At 39.8% G+C, this 21,768-nt stretch overlaps 1 protein-coding gene across 2 annotated transcripts in view; it reads left to right on the top strand.

Moving 5' to 3' along the window:
- Positions 1-21,768, top strand: part of tmem132e (transmembrane protein 132E) — a 289,644-nt gene that overhangs the window by 236,539 nt on the left and 31,337 nt on the right. For both annotated transcript variants that reach the window (XM_013134527.3, XM_010870842.3), the window contains exons 3-4: positions 8,189-8,329; positions 20,258-20,450. In XM_013134527.3, coding sequence (XP_012989981.2) covers positions 8,189-8,329; positions 20,258-20,450 — 334 coding nt within the window. The remainder of the gene's footprint in view (positions 1-8,188; positions 8,330-20,257; positions 20,451-21,768) is intronic.

Genomic DNA, 21,768 nt, shown 5'->3' on the forward strand with positions numbered 1-21,768 from the left:
GTGTCACATTACCTTTTATACCTGGCAAATAATAGTCTGGTTGAGTCCTGAATAGGAAAAAATGCTTAGCATCCTATGCCTCCCTGGCTAAATCAGAGCAGGCTCAGGGTTTTGTCCTTAGTACCCTCTGCCCTATCTCATGTAGGGAGAGAGAGAGGCAAGTGAGATTGAGAGAGCATTATGCTGCTTTTATAAAAGCCCAGTCACACAAAAGAATCTTTGTTCCATTTGAACAAACTTGCTCTAAAAACCGCAGGCCCTGAGTGTGTGAAAGGAAAATGTTGCCTCATCAGCCACGATGCCTCGTAATCTGGTCTGAGCCTTTGATGGAACATAGATTGCAAATTGTCGCTGCAACAATAATAAGTTAGAGCCTTCTCTAGCTCAGCGGTCTGGGTTTTCCATGCCATTTCCTTTGTTTTGGGGGGGTCATTGTCACCTCTGTCAATGTTGGCATGGCCTGTGCACAAACACACGATCAAAAGAGTCATAAAACACTGTGTGTGTGTGTGTGTGTGTGAGTGTGTGTACAGCCTCTATTGATATGCAGAAGTAATTCCACAGCCCTCGTCTAATGCGCCAGGCCTTGAATGATTTCTCTGAGTTTCACTACCCCACATGGTTTTATTAGCTATGGCACACGTTTTACGTTATACAGTTTGATGAACAGTGATCATTATCATTGTCAGGGTCAGTTACAATTACAATCAGCCTCTGCATGGTTTAGCCACTCCCATTTTTAAAACCATTTTCCGTTGTTTTTGAGGATGAAGTTGGCATGATGCCAACTTTTTGCGTAGATGTTTGTTACTTAGATCCAATGTTGGCTTCTAAACCCAGAATCTGGCATATTTAGATTTTATTGTAGATAGAAGACGACAGCTGAGGTCGTCAGATTGTGCTGATTTTGATTGGCCAACAACTATGCATATTCACTCTGGGCATGTAATCGCTACAGGGACTGACTAACCAATATGCAGTTAGCTATATCCCTCTAAGATTTAGCTCTCCTCCTCCAACTCCAAGAGTCGAGAGCCGTAAAGGGCTCTCAGCTTTTAACTCAAGGCACAGTCATTTGGATCATTTGGCAAGCAAGGTAATTAGAGTGGCGGGGGTGAGAAGAAAGAAAAGGGAAAACGAACGAACGGGGAAAAGAGAGGAGGGGGGGTGTAAGGAAGGGATTGGATGGAGGGAGCAGAAGCAGAGCGATTCAACAACAGCTTGGGGAAAATACATTTTGGCGAGGTTGCCATGAGGACAGGTTGAAGTGTATTAAACAGAGGCATGTTTTCAGCTGGAGGTGAGGTGGAGGTCATGGGGAGTAATGGCAACTTGCCTCTTCCTATGACGTGGGTTAATGTCCCTAACCCCACCAGGTCTTTTTCAGGAAGAGCAATGCTGTGCTACTAGTCCTTTATTTCCTTTTCATCTTTTTCTCTATATCTGTTTTTAGTGAAGAAGTGCGAGCTAAATACCACGTAACTTTGAAGGGCGGCTTCATCTTAGGACTAGTTTTCAAGATGTCTTCACAAACTGTACATCCTCTTTTTATACGCTAAATGACCTGGCTATGTCTAGGAAGAGCAAAACGATTATCAACTAATGATTCTCATTTTTATTTCTCAAACTGGTGGCATGTTTTATACTTTGCATTTACTAGTTTCAAAACCCCCAGTCCTATCTCATGGCCCATCCCCATTCCTCCCAGTGAAGAGAGGGCCACCAGGTGGCCTATTTCTGGTACTGCACTTCTGCACCCATAGTAGAACAAGGAGCATGCAAGGCTGGGTTGCATTGCAGTTAAGGAGGAGGTTAGCCCCAGTGAGAGGACATTAGTACTGTGTCTTCTCCATTTACTGTCCTTAAGGAAGACGGCTCACCATTCCTTTATAGGCTCCAGTCACTAAAGCCAATGAACCCAACATAATGTGGTATCAGGGCATCGGTTGCGACAGGACAGGTTAGTGAGTTGAATGACCTATTCATACAGAGCCCATGAAAAGCCTCTGGCAACATGTAGTCAAAGTTAAATCAAACAGCTACGTGTTGTATATTATCCTTTTAAGAGGATAGGTGCAAAGCGAGGGGAATAAAGGTGTGTGTGGGGGGGTGACAGAGAATCACGTGAACAGAATGAGACATGGTGGGTGAAAGGCTGGGCTTCCTTTTGGACAACAGACGTGGCCCACTGACAGCAGCAACAACCGCATGAGGCCATCACCGTTAAGAAGCAGAGGTTCTTGTTGAGACGCCTAATGAAGGCCGGAACCCCCCTGTGATTGTCTTGTGTAATCACTCTGTCAGGTGGTAGGAGTTGTTCATATTCTTTCATGATCATTTTCATACTTTCTAAAAAAAAAAAAATATGCTAAGCCAAATCAAGGAATTATGCTTTTGGTCCTCTTGTTTTTCTTACTTTGTCAGTTAGTTCCAGGTTGCCTACATTTTCTCTGACATTCAGTGATATTTTCTTGATCTTTAGAAGGGCCTGACATGACATTTATCTCTCCATCAAATTACTATATGGCGTCATTGTTGCTTTTCAGTCTCTGAAATGGGGAGAGGAAAGGCTTTCTGAACCGCATAGCAATAATATGATTCTCCCCATCACTTAATCTCACACTGCTTTCCAGTGTAATTGTGAAGGTCCCCCGCCCTGGAAATCATCTTCACCTTCTCTAGTGTATCAGTATGCAAATTCCTCAGCTAGTATCCAATCACAATGTGACAACTTGCTCTTGTCCTTGCAGCATTTATTTAGGCACAAATGCCTTTATTCACGTTCTATCACTCTCTCTCTCTTTCTACACAGTATTTTGGTATTACTTTCCAGACAAGTGTTTCTCCTTTGTGGGATGGATGGTTTGTCATTCCACCCAACGCCTAGTAACCTTTGTTTGACTAGTGGTGGATTTATCTGCAGTGCAAACTATAGGACTCTGGAACTTTTCTTTATTTTCTTTTGTCCTTTATTATTATTATTTTTTATTAAGTAACGCTGGGTAAAAATATAAATATATGTATGCATAGTGATATGAACTCTGAAAAGGTCAGCAACTTGGTTTCAGAGAGGCCCTGATTTTCTTGTTCTCCGCATCTGTTGGCAGCACTGAGTTCCACTCGCCTTATCAAATAAATTGGAGAGCAGCATTTTATTTCCGATTGCCTGCACAGAAAGGTTCTGGCTCACCCGAGGGTCTTCTGCTTATGGCTCTGGCTGATGGGAAAACTACTTAGAATAATTGTTTTCCAGGAGGACGGATTCCCAGCTACCGTCATTGCTGCCTTTTCTTTGCTGTGTGTATATCTGTAAAGGTGTGTGGGTTTGTGTGCTTTTGTGTGTGTGTGTGTGTGTGTGTCTGCGCGCATGTGCGCATCTTCAACAGTCCCATGAGTGCACAGAAAAGGGAGTCTCCACTTCGGGGAGAAGACGTCAGTATCCCCATCCACTTAAAGACAGGAAGTGTCCTCACCCCACACCTCCCTCCTCCAAAGCAAACGGCTTTCCAGCAGCTTCTGTTTTTGTGCCTGTAATTGCGTTTCTTTGTAAGTAGTCAGGAGTCATATTTGAAACAGGCGTTGAAACTCTTGATGTGATTGGAAAAAAGCATCTCTCCTCTGCATCCACTTTCTCCTGGTCTGTTTGCTCTATGGAAGCTAACTCAGACTTGAAACCTAGATGTGTTAAAAAAAAAGAGGCCAAGTGCAGAGCTGATCAAACTATCAAGACTGTCAACTGTTATCCCTTCAAAAAATCCGGATAACTTTCAGGAATGCATAAATATAATTTGAAAGGCCCTTTTCTGCGTTGTCAAAACTGTATTTTCCCCCATTCGTCTCCTTTCGCCCTCATCCCGTAGAACACGTCTGTCGCCTGGAATATACATTACGCACGCTCAAATGAAGCCCTGTTACATCTAGAGTTATACACCTCCACCCGGCATCTTCCGCTCAACAAAAAAACTCTGTAAAGCTATTCTCTGTGCCTTTCTCTTCAGATGATTTGTCAGATTACAGTAAATCCTGACTGTCGGGTCATCCTGTTCTGTCCACGTCTCTTATCATCTTTCGTCTTAGTGAGAGTGCAGAAGACGCTGATAATTCTGGGCTCGTGGCGGCTGGCCCTTCACATGGCTTGGGCTGGCCACTCGGTTTACTGTCAAACGAGCATCGGCAGTGTGACGAGTGCCTTAGATCTTTTTACGGCGCCGGGCGTCTCTTTGCAATGCGAGCGTCTTTCCTGATGGCTGCTCCGCTGCCAATTATGGCAGAATGTCCAAATGGCTATGGAGTCAGTCTGACGAAGTTGACCGTGATGCTGACGCGTTTTGACGTTCCTCTCATATTCTTACGATAATAAGCAGCGGGCATGTACGTCTGCCCCAAGGCAATCCAAAACGAAGCTATGTCACTGTCTGTGTCTTTCTTCCTTTATAGTCAAAGGTGAGCCTGGTGAGCCTTTTGATGTAATGTACAGGTATGAGGGATAAAAGTTAGGATTATGGTCATGTTCATAACTATATAGTATTATATGTGAAACAGCGTGATCTGGCATACACAATATCTGAGATCACAATACTACAATTGAACCAATAACTACCTGTAGGCACAGTGGACCTCTGTTGAATGGTGGCTTTGTGTGAAAGGGTATTTAATACTCCCCTGTGCTATTGTCTACAGCAGTCGCTTGCAGCTCACCTTGTAAGCGTAATCTGTTAGTGTTGTGACAGCTTTGAAATAATAGCTTTGTCAGTGTATTCATGGAGGCCGCTGGTAAACAGCTAATGGTGGTGTTTTTGCCTCACATTAGCTGACTGCTACTTTGGGGGTGCAAAGTCCCGGAAACAAAATAGAGTTTCACAAGTTTGTTTAAACATACTATACATGCAAAAGCTTTGTCACGCACAGCCAATTGCGTGACTGAATCACATCACACAAGATATAAAACCAGGATTGCTTTAAGCACAGCAACAAGGAAAAGCGTACATTTATAGCTAAATAATATATTGTCATGAATGGCAATTTGTTGTGACTGCAGAGCTCCCAAGTTGAGAAGTTGTCTGTAAAGTGGCCCCTAAAAGAAACTAATGGAGCTTCAGTCTACAGATGAGTGGAAAAAGGCTTCGCTGGCCATATTTAGTTGTGGGAGATGCCTTGTTTTTGTAGTAATGCAAAAGGGAGTGCAGCTTATGCCTTTGAGACATTCGAGTGCTGACATTTTAGTTCCTAGTTATTTTTTTGCCTGTGCTTTTGCGGATCTTGGTCTACCAATGTAGGGACAGAACCTATCCATTAGAGTATGGGCCACCCTACAGCGGCACTGCACTTCATATATGACCTCTTATCGCTGTCACTTTGGTCAAATGTTTGTTTTTGGCACTTCCCAGTGCAACATACTCTCACTAGCAACTGCCAAAAAAACCCGGTTCAATCTGTGAGTGGTTGGCATTCTGTAAACAACGGGTTTGTTGAAGGCTTGATAATTTCACTCATGGGAATTGCGGTAACAGTTAAGCAGAGCACAGGGAGTTGTCTGGAAGAGCCTGGAAACTCAAATGAGAGTGAAGGAAAGGGCAGATGTAGCTGGATGGTCGGCACACATGAATCTCAAGCACAGTCAACTGTTGCTGTTAACGGAACCAGGTTATTTGCTCAATTAACATGTAGATGTGGTACACTATCGCGATTATAATCATCTATTACTCATTCATTGAAATTACTTGAAACCACATTGACAAGCAAGTCTTGTAGTTGAGGCATCCTTATAAGATCCTATGGAATATGGTCCTGTGGAAGGCAGTGAAAATTGTCTCAGTGCCGTCCAGGTTGGATGAGTAGAATGTCAGACGGGCCTGGCTTGTCTCAGTGCACCCTAATTAGGTCTTGTGGTAGGTTAGTCGACTGCAAGCTCAAACGCGGTTGTTGGCCTTGGATATTGTTTGTCCCTAAGCATGCATATGCCAGCGAATACCACCAGGTTGAGCTAGCGAAGAAGTAGAACGACTTGGTGAGGTATGCATCAGAGGACATGTCTTGATCTTTGACTCTTTGAACTGAGTTCCATCTTGTGTAATCTTGTGAGGTTTGTACTGAAGGTGACATGTGGAGCTGGACTAGTTCCTCAGTCTTCTTTAATCAGAACAAAAACAATTAAACATTTTTTTTGTGGGTTTACGGTTTGGAAAGGGTGTTCCCCCAGTGTGCACAAATCCAACATACAGATTATCCAACAGAGATTCCCATCTCGTTCCAAAGATTTAACATTTGAAAAATAAGATGCACATTATCAATGAAGCTTTTTTTCTTTCTTCACACAGTGGGCCAGAGCATAGAAGGAAAGATAAGAGTAAGCCAAGGCCTCATTGACAAACAGGGACCTGCAACCTGCTCTATTGGTCATGGTCCAGTCCTCAAAGTTGTGCCACCACTGCTTTATCAGGTTGGTGCAGAGGGAGCAGGCAGTTCAAAGGCAAAATGACCGAGTGTTTGAAAACAGGATGGGGTTAACCGGTGGAAGATTTGCCCCCTAAATGATTTTCCTCTTGCCGTTTTTAAGCTTTCGGCCAGACTTTGAATATAGTGACCGAAAAAAATAAGCTTTTACGATTAAATTACGATGCCTGGGTCGCATTATAATAACCTGTAAAGCATACTGCTGACTCTCGACTTCCCAAATAGCACAGTGAGCGATAGTTTGCTGTTTTATGATATGTCAATTTGTTTCCCCTGCTGTGTCTGCCACCACACTAACAATCATTTCCGTCTGCAGGATATGAGTCGCTTCTGTATCAGATGTTAACATTAGCAGCTGCAAGGTTTTTAATTTGTTTAATCATTCTAATTTTACAGTATGCAGCACTAAAGAACCTGTTCTTGCCAGCCAGGCTTTCTTCCATCGCGTTCCTTCCGGTATTTTATCAACACACCTCTGAGCTGGCTGTCAAACCTCTAAGTTGTACTTGGAGTGATGAAGAACATAGATTTTAAAGTGATTGGGGTGATATTTGAGATTGCTGTTCATGATACAGAGGACATCACTGAAATATTGTGTTGGAAAGTGCTTACGATAGGAATCACAGGCATGTTGTGTTCAAAGGTGCTAACCACAGCCTTTAAAGGGAATGTATACCACAGTATTTGAAATTCTAAGCAATTTACTGAAGGATAGGTGGATGAAATATGCCACTCTAAATTACCTAAATCTGCTAAATAGTGTTATTCACCACAGTTTATGAAGGAATTAAAGTCAGAGTGTTAAAGATAATTTCTCAGTCATTTAATCAGAGCATATGTGTTTGCACTGTGAACATCCACTGATATTTTAGACTGCAAAGGTGCAGTCCTGTATTATTTCTGTATGACCTTGAGGGTTCGAAGCATTAAAATCTAACAGGTTCTGTTTAGCAGTCAGCCACTTCAGCATAGTGCTTAGTAGAAGTTGCCATGGCAGAAGGCATCTGTGTGGAATAAATAAATAATAGTAGTGTCTTAACCAAAGTAGTTCACACAAGCTCCTCCATTTGCCTCTATCAGAGCTGCAAAGCTGGCAAGTGTCTAACAGAATATGTGCTTGCTTATTACTAGTCACAGCTGTACCTTTCTGATTTGCTGTGCTCACTCATTAATCGGCTTTGTGCGAGAGCAATGGCGAGCTCAGTTCACCATGCGCACCCCAGGGTAATTCCTCATAACCTCTCATTTGTATGAGGAAATTAATCAGAGTCATTGAAATGGATCGTAGTCTTAAAAAACACTAGTACTGTAGAATATTCAAGCTCTATGAAAATATTCTGTAACCAAAGAAAATGGAGTGGACTTTGCATGCTGCTTAATATGCATTTGGCTGAATAAAAAATACTCTCTTATAACAATTTTCAAATTACAGTGTGAAAGCTACAGTATAGTCTTTAGATCTGATATATCATCACATTGTCCATCTAACTTAATACGAAATACTCTCTTTGAACACAATTTTCAAATTACAGTGTGAAAGCTTTAGCCTTTAGATCTGATATATCATCACATTGTCCATCTACCTTAATCTGTCAATTGCGTTTGCCACAATTAATTACAGTGCTATGCATATAAGGAAACTACACTATATAAATAAACTGACAACCTCTAACCTTGCAGATAAATCATGGGATGTTCATAAAGATGATTTATTCCTTTTATCATTCGATTGCAGGGTCAAGGCGAAGAAAGGGGTGAATCTGCTGCGAACCGTGTCAAAGAATGCCCAGTGGACTGTGGATTGGGAAGTACAGTCTGGAGCAAAGCATTCCATCACCACTATTGATGTGAACAAGAACAAAGAAGTGCAAGCTGGGTAAGTCAACAGCCTTAGGCCTAAAAACACAGCACACAAACATCCACCTAAACACTGGGTGAGTGAGGTGGTCGTGCCCAGCATACTAGTAAACACCTTAGAATGTTTATGTTTTGTTTGTGAAATATGAAACAAGACATCCTCATAACATCTTGTTGGCTGTAGTAGTTGTCTAAGGTCACATGCAGACAATTAACTGGCAATTTCTAGTTATGGATCAATTTCTTTGTTTTATACATTTGAAAAACTGTTTTTAGTTTGTTATTATGTTGTATTGTGCATAGATTGATGAGGAAAAATCGATTTATTCCAATTGTAACATAACAAAATATGGAAGAAGTGAAGGGGTCTGAATACCTTCTGAATGCACTGTATGGTTATCTAATCCACTATGCAACATTTTAGGGCTTGACTATAAACTACAATTGTATTTGTATTTTAATATATGAAACGTATACTTTTTTGTACTATTTGATTTCTTTCAAATTATTAAATCTATAAATACACCACATTATACTGGAGCACTATTTAAAAACCTATTCAAATAAACTTTCCCCAAATATAGTTCACATACCCTTGTTGCTTAGCAAAATATGAATGTCTACACAATTCTATAAATGTAGTAAATAAGTGTTCAATCACTAAATTAACTCAAAGTTCATTTAAAAGAACAAAAACCTCAACACTGTTTTGGTATATCTCAGAGGTTTGGGTTAGTGTAAGCAATAAGGAAATATTTAGAATTATCTCTTCACTCTATATTTCCTAAAAAATTTAAACACCAACCAAAAACAACAACACAAGTGTAAAGGTGGGAGATTTATGAGCCAACAACCCATGATGTTGTCTTTGTTTGCTTGTTTATAAAAAAATATTCGGTCAGGCATATTGAGCACATTTGAGAACACATCCCTATGTAACAATTCAATAAAATCTCATTCACAAAAAACATTATAGAGTCTGTTATATAATATACCAAGGCTATATTAAATGTAAATTCCGTTTTAGTTCAAACAAGAACATTTGATGAACAAACCTAAAAAATGGGTGACAGAATAATACACTCAAAATAGGAGCTTATGTAAGCAGAAGACAGGAGCTTGCCTATACAATATCCCACAACATGCACAACACCTACAACAACTCAGTGCTATACTAAACAAAACAAACAGACACTAGAGTCATACAGGTGCTGTCTAATAGCCGTCTTTTCAGTGCTAGGGCATTCCTTTTTCCCTTGCTTTCCTCGCCCCTTGTTATGGTGTGGCTTCGGGAATATTTTCGTTCTCTGAAAGACTCAGTCTGTGTGTTCCTCTTGTCCTATGATTAGCCAAACCTCCCGGATGCTGGCCAAATAAGATATAACATGACACCTTTTATTCTTTCATTAATGTAAATGATGGACTACATATTGCAGTGTTTAATAATGGGGTGTGTCACAATGTGTTGTGACCACAAGGTTACAATGAGGAGCATTCTTACATCTCCCCCAGCTAAGGAAAGTTGAAAATGGCTAAGTATTCCTTATCTCAATGCACTTTAGCAAATCCCTCAACTGGGTCATGCACCTCCAACCTAATCATAACCGTTAGCTGAAGGAGCTTTCTCCCCCAAGTGCATTGGTCTCAGCTAACATCCAGGTTGAGTGAGCAGTGTGGAAAGAAGCACGGCTTGATTATGTCTCAGAGTGTGCTCTTCCCAATCTCTGACCCTTATGAGCCTGTTGGAAGTTGCTGTAATAAGACAAGGTTCTAACTACTAATAGCAAAGTTTCATAAAAATGGAGGGATTCATGTATGATGTCATTCTTTATTTACTAGCTTACATTGCTACATGAATCAATGTGCCAGTAAAATGTGCCATCTTGAATAATTATGACAAAAGCAGGCAAGCTGGCAATCATTTCACTTGCTAACCATTGACCCCCAGGTGATCTAATTTGCATATATTTACCTTCTATTATGACCATACGCTGATTAAAATATGAAGGTTTAGGTGTTCAGTAGGACTAATGACGTGAGATTATTATTTAATCATCATAATATGAATGTATCATCCCACTTGTTGTGAGATGCCCAGCCAAAAGTCATTAAGGTTTTTTGGGGTAAGGGAAAAAGGTTTTTTCTTTTTTAAGACACAATTTGTGGGCACTTTTAGGACATTCTTGTTGCTAGTCTAGTTTCAGTGAAAAGGTTAAGGGTGCACGACAGTTACATGTTCACCATGTTGAAATTACCAACCTGCTACAAAAATACAACCTGCTATCTCACCACACATCACCACCAGCCACAGTTGATTCAGTAGGATATAATTAATCAGTTTAATTATTCTTCTAAAATAATGACCGGTTTTTCCAACTTTTGAACTTGAAGGAGAGTTTGGATTCATTTTAGGGAAACTGCTCTGTAAAAAGCCCTCCAACAAACCCACCTGTTAATTTTCTGTGTTGCTTTTTTGCTCATTTATTAATTTCTTTTTGTGTGTGTTTCTTTCACATTATCAATAGTATCATCAACCTAAACAATGTTTCATGGTAAAATTGTGACAAATTTCTTTTGCCAATTTTTCAAATCCGGGTTACAGTCTCTAAGGAGAACTAGTCTGCAATTTCCTATTTTCATTTGATATAGCACTGCAAGCCTTTGAGCTGTTTAAAAGAAATAAAGATGACTGAGTCCTCAAGTTATTTCAGGCCACTTCATCCAGTTAAGTGCAATAACATTAATGGGCTACCTTTTGTGAAGGCACATTTAACTGTGATATAGCTTAGATTTTTGTGCCGACTGGTATATATTTGAGATAATGGACCATGCTGGGCTGCTTTATAAATGTGCCCACAAAAGTAGTATGAGTAGATCTCTGCCAAAGATGGTCCCAGTAGCCTTGTATTATCACATTAAGCCTAATAGGTTTAAAGCCTTCATTTGACTTGGTTTAGCATAAAATCTAGGCCAATAATGGATCATGCTTTAATCTTCAATCATAAAGTGTGATCAATCTTCTGGGCAAATATGGACCTTGGGAGCATTTAAAATCTTCTGCCAGTTGAAAACATTTATTTCATACCTTGGTAATGTGTTGTATAACGAACTAAGAATACTGTCCCAAAACCAGAGTGTGAACAATGAAGACATCTTCTACGACCATTGATGCAAAAAAGAAACTTTTATTGCAGCATGTTTTTTTTTTGTCTAAACAAGTGTAACAAACACTATCAGAAATATATAAAATAAATGTCAATGTTTAGCTCACACTACACTTATTTGCATTAATTCTGTATTTGGCATTTGGGCATGATATCTTGTTCATGTCACAATAAATATCTTCATTTTGCCATGCACTCCAAGAAAAATCTTATGGCATGGCAAATCCAAACCTGACATTGGTCACCTGTAAGGTTTTTTGGCCCGGTCGATGCCTGCTTCATAAACAAAGATGCACTTGTGATGGATCACAGCAGTTCAGTTTGTAGTTCACAGCATTTCAGTTTGTAGTTCTCTGATTTATTCCTCTGCATTGCTGTCTATTCTGCTCCCTGTTGAACGACATTGCCAGTGTTCACATGGTTTATATGGATATATGCTTACCAGTGGCGGTACTACTGTGGATGGCAATCATGTCCTGTTTATCACGCTATTGTATTGTACATAGGCAATGCAGTGGTCTTTTGTGGCTCACACTACCAACACCAAGGTTGTGGGTTTAAGTCCCACAAAGGTCACATAGAAATCAATGATCTGAGGGTGGTGATTCTTATCGTTCTGAACATTGCAGACAAAACAATGTAAAATACATACAGTATATCCACCAAGTGGTTGAGTGATGATGCATTTTAAACAATGAGCATAGTGATAGTTAAAAGTATTTTAACAATAGAGAAGAAAATCTTATCGAAGTTATGCATGTACTTTGTATGTATTCAATGTGAAACAAGATGTTATGTTGTACTCATTTAATGTCAGATGTACTTAGAGTTGTGAATGTTTTTTTTTGATGATCTGTTGTGTTTGTGCTACTAAGAATGGTGAAATATTTCCACATACTTGTGTGAATTGTACCAAAGAAGGAAACTGTAAAAGTATTGCACTTAACGAGTGGAAACATTCTCTAATAGTGTAATACTGCATTAACAGATAATGCAAAACTATCACATTAGAATATATATATATATACACAGTGGGGGGAAAAAAAATTAGTCAGCCACCAATTGTGCAAGTTCTCCCACTTAAAAAGATGAATTTATTGGCAAATTCCTCTGTTAAATATTTGGTCACCTACAAACAAGCAAGATTTCTGGCTCTCACAGACCTGTAACTTTTTCTTTAAGAGGCTCCTCTGTCCTCCACTCGTTACCAGTATTAATGGCACCTGTTTGAACTTGTTATCTGTATAAAAGACACCTGTCCACAACCTCAAACAGTCACACTCCAAACTCCACTATGGCCAAGACCAAAGAGCTGTCAAAGGACACCAGAAACAAAATTGTAGACCTGCACTAGGCGGGGAAGTCTGAATCTGCAATAGGTAAGCAGCTTGGTGTGAAGAAATCAACTGTGGAAGCAATTATAACAAAATGGAATACATACAAGACCACTGCTAAACTCCCTTGATCCGGGGCTCCACGCAAGATCTCACCCTGTGGGGTCAAAATGATCAAAAGAACGATGAGCAAAAATCCTAGAACCACACGGGGGGACCTAGTGAATGACCTGCAGAGAGCTGGGACCAAAGTAACAAAGGCTACCATCAGTAACACACTACGCCGCCAGGGACTCAAATCCTGCAGTGCCAGACGTGTGTCCCCGTGCTTAAGCCAGTACATGTCCAGGCCCATCTGAGTTTTGCTAGAGAGCATTTGGATGGTCCAGAAGAGGATTGGGAGAATGTCATATGGTCAGATGAAACCAAAATAGATAAATAGGTAAAACCTCAACTCGTTGTGTTTGGAGGAGAAAGAATGCTGAGTTGCATCCAAAGAACACCATACCTACTGTGAAGCATGGGAGTGGAAACATCATGCTTTGGGGCTGTTTTTCTGCAAAGGGACCAGGACGACTGATCCGTGTAAAGGAAAGAATGAATGGGGCCATGTATCATGAGATTTTGAGTGAAAACATCCTTCCATCAGCAAGGGCATTGAAGATGAAACGTGGCTGGGTCTTTCAGCATGACAGTGATCCCAAACACACCACCCGGGCAACGAAGAAGTGGCTTCGTAAGAAGCATTTCAAGGTCCTGGAGTGGCCTAGCCAGTCACCAGATCTCAACCCCATAGAAAATCTTTGGAGGGAGTTGAAAGTACGTGTTGCCCAGTGACAGCCCCAAAACATCACTGCTCTAGAGGAGATCTGCATGGAGGAATGGGCCAAAATACCAGCAACAGTGTGTGAAAACCTTGTGAAGACTTACAGAAAACATTTGACCTCTGTCATTGCCAACAAAGGGTATATAACAAAGTATTGAGATGAACTTTTGTTATTGACCAAATACTCATTTCCCACCATAATCTACCAATAAATTCATAAAAAATCCTACAATGTGATTTTCTCATTTTGTCTCTCATAGTTGAAGTGTACCTATGACGACAATTACAGGCCTCTCTCATCTTTTTGAGTGGGAGAACTTGCACAATTGGTGGCTGACTAAATACTTTTTTGCCCCACTGTAAATATATCATTCCACCAGTTTGGTGCCTTTTGAGAAGTTTAACTTGGTTAAAAGAAGTTAGATTTCACCTAGTTTGAACATTCCGTTATATAGAGTGCATGTTTACTTAAAGGTGTGTTTTGACACAATATTAGCTATTTCCTCACCCTGAATAAGAGTAACTGTAAAACTGTGAGGTATGAGCAACAGCTAAACACGCTGAATCGTTACAGTCAGTCCCTCTGCACTGCCGGATCCTAATGAAAAGGATCTGTCTGCTGGTGGATCCCTGGTCCCTCCCATGGATCCGTTAATGCGCTGGTTTTAGACAGTTATTCCAGGGAGATATTGTAGGCCTTCACAATTAAATAACTATGGTTCTATGGGAGTTGACTCAATAAAATCCTGCTAATCAGCTCAGCCCGTTTTGTCATTGTCACTGCAGTTGTTTGCAGAACAGAGTGCAAAGAGTCCAGGATCTAAAGCCCTGCTTATACAAAACACTGTCTCTGTAGAGCAATGGATGTAACTGTTTTTGCCGGACCGTGTAAGCGGTCCAAGTCAAATGAAGACAGACTGACTGACTGACTGACTGACTCTTGTTAAATAGCGTAGTGGTTAGAGAGGCGGACTTGTGAACTAAAGGTCCTGTGTTTGTATCTCTTCGCAGGCGAAGCGAAGTATGCATTATGAATTATTCCGTATAGACGAAAACTTCGCTGGTTAAAACTGTTAGTATCTGCATCATAGTAAACCTGAAATAAAACAGTTTCTGGTTATATTGCGACTGTGTCTGGTGGATTTCTGAAGTAAGCATCTGTGCATGCATTTTGGGTCATGATAGACAAACACATTTGCTAGCTTAACATACAGTAGTTATGTTATAGTAAGCCTTAACCTAAACTCTATACGGTTATATTGCGACTGTTTCTGGCATGGAAAAGTGCATTTAAAGTCTCGCTAGCAATTGCTAAATTCTTATGATTTTTCCTAGGAAGTTAGTAGATACTAGTAAGCCAATCACTGGCAAAAGCAATACATAGACGGTATTTGTGGTGGACGTTAGTCAGTTTAACTGTATCAATGTCATTCATGAATGGCCAATTCACTTTTAAAACGGCCGGTGGCAAAGGAGGATTTGTTCAGGTTAGAGACAAGAGGCTATACTGACACCTGGCAAATGTACAGTTCTGTGGTGTAGGGGTTAATAACACAGCCTTTCACGTAGGCGACCCAGGTTCTAATCTTGAAAGGGAACTTTCTATTGTGGGCCGGCTGAACTCGGCTTTCCTGGCTTTTTGTTTTGGAATCATAGCAGATCATTAGTTGAACTGGATTTTGACCTGTTTTATAGATGTTTCGAAGGAGTCAACAAATGAATGTACTAGATTAATTCAATAAATAAAGAGAGTATAGAATTGCATTACAAGCATCAAAGATAGCAGTACTATTAAGATTGGAGGTTGTAAGAGTAAGGAGGCATGCAGGGAGGAGTGTGGAAAAGAACTGTTCGATTTGCAGAAGGGTTCATTTTAACCCTTCTGTTCCTCACTCAAAACCTTCCTTTTCAACTGTTATGGAAAGGAAAGAAAAATTAGCAGTATAAGTCACATACAGTGCATGTTATAGGATACATGTGATACAAAGTAGATCTGAACGGATATACCAAGAAACAAAGAATAATTAATAATTTAATGGTTAGTAAATAAACATAGAATTAAGATTTGTATTTTCCTTCCTCATTGGATTGCAGTGTATTAAATCATTAATTGTATGAAGTTGTCTGTGCATTGAACATATTAATGTAGTGTCTATAATGTAGTGTCATTTTAAATGTATGCAGTTCTGTCTTAGCACTGTACTTAGCTATAAGGATCCTAATGAAATCCTAATCAGCAGGGTGTCTGTGTGGTGTATAAACAAGAGGTCCAGTCATTTTTGAGTACAAATGAATTCTGTTTTTAATTCCCTATAATCTTACAAACTAATAACTGGAGAAAGGGAAGGTGGAACAAACCAATCAAATTTTGCGAGAGGGGCCACAGACAAACACTGTCGCAAGGACAAGAGCCAAGAGCTCAAAGATACCCACACAGGTGTCTCATCCATTTATAATGGTGGCCTGGTTGTGGTTAATCAGGCCCTTTGCTGTCCACAGCCGTGTGGCGCTGAAAAAGACTTCAGATCCAATTTTTCTGTATGTCACACAAATTTAAACATCAAAAATATAGTTGCAACAGCCTGATCTAAGAATGGGAGCATTACCACTGTGTAAGTAAGGGATGAATGAGCTAACCAGGGTGCACAAAAAGGGCAATGTTAACCCAATAAGGCCTTCCTTTTGAAGAGGACACGTCACCCGCACATCATGTCACTATAGCACATTTAACTACATTTCCACCCTGTGTAACTGACATTCCCCACATGAGCAATGCACGAGTGCCATGAACTGCCAGGTTGAAACAAAAACAAAAAAGAATTGTCCCTCCAGGACCGGAGTTGCTTACCCCTTACATACGGATATATTGTGAATAATGTTGAGAACTCCTTTAGGCTGTCCGCTCTCATCAGGCCGTCTGCAGTTTGATGCCTTGTCAGGAATGTGGTACTGGAGAACGGGATTCAGCGCTGCATCGTCATTACAGCACTGGCATCCTCCCTTTGAATGGCAGACTTCTCTCTGCCAATTGGAGATAGCAGCATGGTACATTTCAGATCCGGGTCAAGGCTGGCTGTAATGGTTTTGTAAACTGAGAACCTACTCTTAGGCCTACATTGTGGCTCCCATTTTGATGTGCAGAATGTGTCTTAGATGTCGTTCAGCAGCTTGGAGCAATACGTTATGCAATGGTGGTCTATAAAACATTTACAGTAGAGTATATTAGACTTTTCCATATAGTATGTTAGACTTCCTTTCTGTATTGATTCAATAGTTTATAATGAATAAATTATTTAAAATCAAAAGTTTTTTGCACATAAAACATACAGTTTGTCATTTTGCATAGGTTTAGTTTATTTCGATTACGTTTCTCCCATGAAAATTTTTTGCAAGTTTAACATTTTTAAATGTTAATTACGTAGTTTTACTAAAAAGTACATAAATACACATACAAATTCACGTAGGGTTTTTATGCTGCAAAAAAGGATTCAGACCCCAGACATGACATTTTGTTGTGCTTGACATTTAATTTCAAACACTAAAACTCAAAATCAGTTGTTGTAAGTTAACACTGGTTCTTTGTTGGGAAATGTTTGGAAGGAAAAAATGAAATATGTTGCTTGTATTCAACGCAAGTATTTAATTCGCACACATTTATTTATTTGTGTACTTTTTGCTGCCATAACAGCTGTAAGTATGTTGAGTAATAACCAGCTTTTTATTTACCAGCTTTGCCCATTCTTCTTGGCAGATTTGGTCCAGGTTGTTGGGGTTGGGTGGATGACAGTTGTGTCAAATATCAAATAATACCATAGATTCTCAATGGGAATAAGATTAGGAATTTCATCAGGCACTAGGACACTTACCTTTGTGTTCTTGAGCCACTCCTGCTGAAACCTAAATTCCCTCCCAAGTAAAAAAAATATTACAGAATAGAAACCAATTCTATACAGAATTTCGGTGTATATTTCTCCATCTGTTCTTCGTTCAATAATAACAAGATGCCCCTGCAGAAGAAAAGCATCCTCATAGCATGATGCTGCCACCATCATACTTCATATGGTTTTATAAAACTCAGTCTTGGTGACCATCAAACCTTTACCTACAGCTGGGTTACTCTCATGTTAACAAGTTACTGTAATGTGAACTCCAGACATAATTCCAGATGGTACTTTTTGAGTAACTGCTTCTTTCTCGCCCTGTCCCATGTAGGCTGATATTGTATTGTTGACAAGTGAACCATTACTACACTCCCAGGTACTGAAATCTGTATCTTCTTCAAAGTGATCGTTCTTTTTGTTTGCAGTTTTCTTGGCATTGTCTGAGTGAATATTATAGTACCTATGTATTTTTTTTGTACCCTTTTCCTCTTTGATCTTTATTTTCGTTCAGATTCACAGCCTGACCAACGGTCCTTCAGTAGTGGATGTTTTTTCCAGACAATGTGACAGCAACTTTAACAGTTTTACAGGTGGAGGCCAGTGCTAATGTAATTGTCTTCTCGTTAGGGCAATTTATTTAATCTGTGTAAACTTGGATTTTCCTCAATAAAGGGGTTGAATACTTAGGCAAGCAACATACTGTGTTAAGTTTGTCACAATAAACTGACATAAAACCAGTGTCACTTTCCAATCAATTTTATTGAGTGTTTAAAAGTGAGTGTTTAAAAATAAAATAAACAGAACAATAGTTTTACCTATCTTTTGTAATTCAGTGACATGAGACAAAAGGTCAGTGGTCTGAGTCCTTTTGCAAGGCATTCATATATTTTAATACTGTATTTGAAAAATGTCAGTTCAACCAGATATGACTAGGGAGTTGTTACTGTTGGTTATTGTAAGCAAATTTGTCCTTTGTATACTTTGTATATACACATTTTGTGGTTATGTTAGGGCCAAGGTCTTTACCCTATTTCAAGATTGTGTTTTGATTTAGGCAACCAAGTTAGTGTTGGCTCTATTTGGAGTCCTGTCATTAACATATGTTTCACCTGTGCTGGTAATCTCTTTAGTTTGGATGTCTTTCACCTAGTCTAGGATCTGCTATTATTTAGGAAATTATGGTACAGTCCTTTAGTTGGAATTACCTTAATTTGTTTCTCCCAATGATTGAAAATATAAGACAGGAATTATTAATCTGATTTACAAAAATGTTGTGTGGGTTTTTTAGTGAACATTCATGTTGAGGATATTTTAAGGCACATTTTAGTTGCAGGAGCATTTTCAGTAGACACCCCATGGAGGCCTTTCAGGACACATTTTCCATCTCCACCTGTTTTTGTTTTCAGCAAGTTCTTTTTCCCTTTTGTTGAAGTTGAATCTATAACTGTTGACAATTCATTGATGAGGGAATGTCACCTAAATGTTTTGCTCGTCTCAAATTAGATATTTTAGGGAAGCTTCTGTAATTCAGATTGATTTCCAAGTGGTCTCGTGCCAAACCTGTTACTGACAGTCTTGAAATAAAGTAAAGTGGGGGATTTTCTGTAATGTTTGTAAACATTCAGTTTACACGCACAAAAATTGTTATTAAGTATCAAACTCATAAACCTGGCATTGCAAGCACCATGCTCTTACCAAGTGAGCTACAGGGGAGCCAATTATCAATCCAAGATCCCTTAAGGTGGACATTTGAATCTCAATAACTCACATACACACACATATCAACTGTTCATGTGGTTAATGTTCACATAGTATGTTTGAGTACTGTGTTATCCATAACCAGCTAATAATGTCCCTCATATGATAATGAGGTTATCTTGTTCATAGAAATGTCATTATATATTTCCCTGACTGGCACCCCATAGAGGTTGTTAATACATACATATAACCTATTGTGAGAAATGATCAGATGAAATGTATAGTGTACATGTCTGTGTGAGACATATTTATCATTAATGCAGGTAAAGCCAGCACTGGGAATGAGTTGCTTGACTGGGTACATTTAGAAAGCGGGGAGGTGCACTCAAATTTGCATCACGCACAGTTGGTCAAGACAGCATCTTAGATTAAGGTGGGAGCATTCCGTTTCTCAGCAATTTGTTGTCATGGTGCATTGTGAAGCTGTTGCATTTTACCGGTGTGGTCTTTATCCAAGAATCAGCAGTCACCTTGAAATGAGTTCAACTCACTTTTGGAGTATCAAGAGTTTATCTTGAGTGATGACTAACTTTAGGCTTACATAGTAAAGGCTCTGCAAATGCCTCCTTAATTTAAAAATGTTGGCACACTGCAATGATAATCCATCAGTATCTCTCGATACAAACCGGTAACAATAAAAATCCTACTCTGATAAACATGCTCATGCATGTTCATGGTGCCAAATTTCCAGACCTCATCAGTTATTGCCAAACAACAGATGGGCACAAGTGGCAGCCTAATTGTCTCATTTGCTGATTGTTACAATACATAATGCCTAATACATGACAGAACAGCTGTTTATGTCCATGGCCTACTCATTAGGGTATTTAATGATCAAACGTAGACCTGACCCCCCATTAGGCCCCTTGTAAATGAATGAAATGGCTGAATTTGGTGAGGGCTCCTATTATGTTTTGATAACATGTTGCAGTGATAAAGTTGTTTTGGTTGACCTAATCAATTATTAAATATCCTGCCCCACAGGGATGCACTGGTCAATATTGAAGTGATGCAACTGGACTTTGAGATGGAGAACTTCACCAGCCAATCTGTCACCAGAAGGATCAACTGGAACATTGACTATCAGGGCCAGAACCCTCCTCCGGACTCAGAGAAGGTGGTCACTGAATTGACCGTAGTGCAGAAAGACATTCAGGCAATCATTCCTCTCTCCATGGTAAGTGAACTGTGACACCACATGCCGATTTTTATAATGTGTTTAATATTAGTTGAATCTGTCCAATATAACTGTTGCCACAACTGTTAAATTAAGATCTCTCATGCAGAAAAGAGATTTAGCCTCCACTCTCATTAGAGGACCTTAAATCCCTGTTGTCGTTAGTAACACTGCTTATCAGCACTTGATGTTCTCTGTTGCTCAATAGTGATTTCACGTGCTAACAGAAAGCTACCATGGACAACAACTAATGGACACTGTGCTAAAAATCTGTTTTTCTTTTTATGGCGCCTCCAATCTTATTATAAATGGTAGCAGGAAAATGATTGTGGAAACAAAGGGCATTAATCAAGTTTTAGGAATGTAGAGGGCCTGTCTAGTTTAACCTCCCATTATTTGGTAAAGAGTGCCTTTGGAATGTCTCTAGATGTCTCTTGGAGAGAAACTTAATTATTTAGCTATTAAAATTCAGCTTCTTGGGCAAATGTTAAAGCAATGCTTAGCTCGCTCAGCCAAACATATATTTATATGGGTTTAAAATGCAACCCAGTGCAGATTGCAAGCATCCAGGTGCTGGAGACAATTAAAGAGATTCAACTAGAGAGGTTTATAAGTGAGTAGCACCATGACCTCTGTGGGTTTTGTTAGAGTGGTCAGGCTGAGCTATGAGGATAGGAGTTAATCTGTCTAGTCAAACCTCCATTTCATGCATTGTCAACTGCTGTGTTTCACTGTTTATCCATCAAGAATTGTGGTGGAGAACAGACATAAAAATGTATCTCAAATGGCTTCCTATTCCAATGTGCACCACTATTGATCAGAGCCAATAGGTGCATTATCAGGTCAAAAGTAGTGCACTACATGGATAATAGGGTGCCATTTTGGACTCAGACTAGATTTAACAGAACACATTGTCAGAACTTATTGTAACAGTAGCAGCATGGGGGAAGACATGATGCACTCAGCACTTTGTGTCTACGACTGGGCACACTGCTAGCTTGATAGGAACCAGAAGGCTCAGATCAGTACTTTTCCGCCGCCACGGATTTGGGAGACAGGATGAGGCAATTCAGGAAAAAAGCACAAGGTGCATTTTGTATTATAAGCGACAACAAAAAAAACACAGACGAGGGATAAGAACATGGCAAGGCAAGTGCACAAAATCAATCCCCTTTTTGGATTTGCCCTGCCTTGAACAAGGGAGCAAAGAGAGGGGGAGAGATAGAGGGATATAACTGAAAATACCAGGATGTAAAAGCTTTACCAAGCAGATTCACTGCCAGCCAGAGCTGAGCCACTACAACTGGGGTGGAGAGAG

The sequence above is a fragment of the Esox lucius genome, chromosome 7, assembly GCF_011004845.1.
Source record: "Esox lucius isolate fEsoLuc1 chromosome 7, fEsoLuc1.pri, whole genome shotgun sequence".
Taxonomy (NCBI): domain Eukaryota; kingdom Metazoa; phylum Chordata; class Actinopteri; order Esociformes; family Esocidae; genus Esox; species Esox lucius.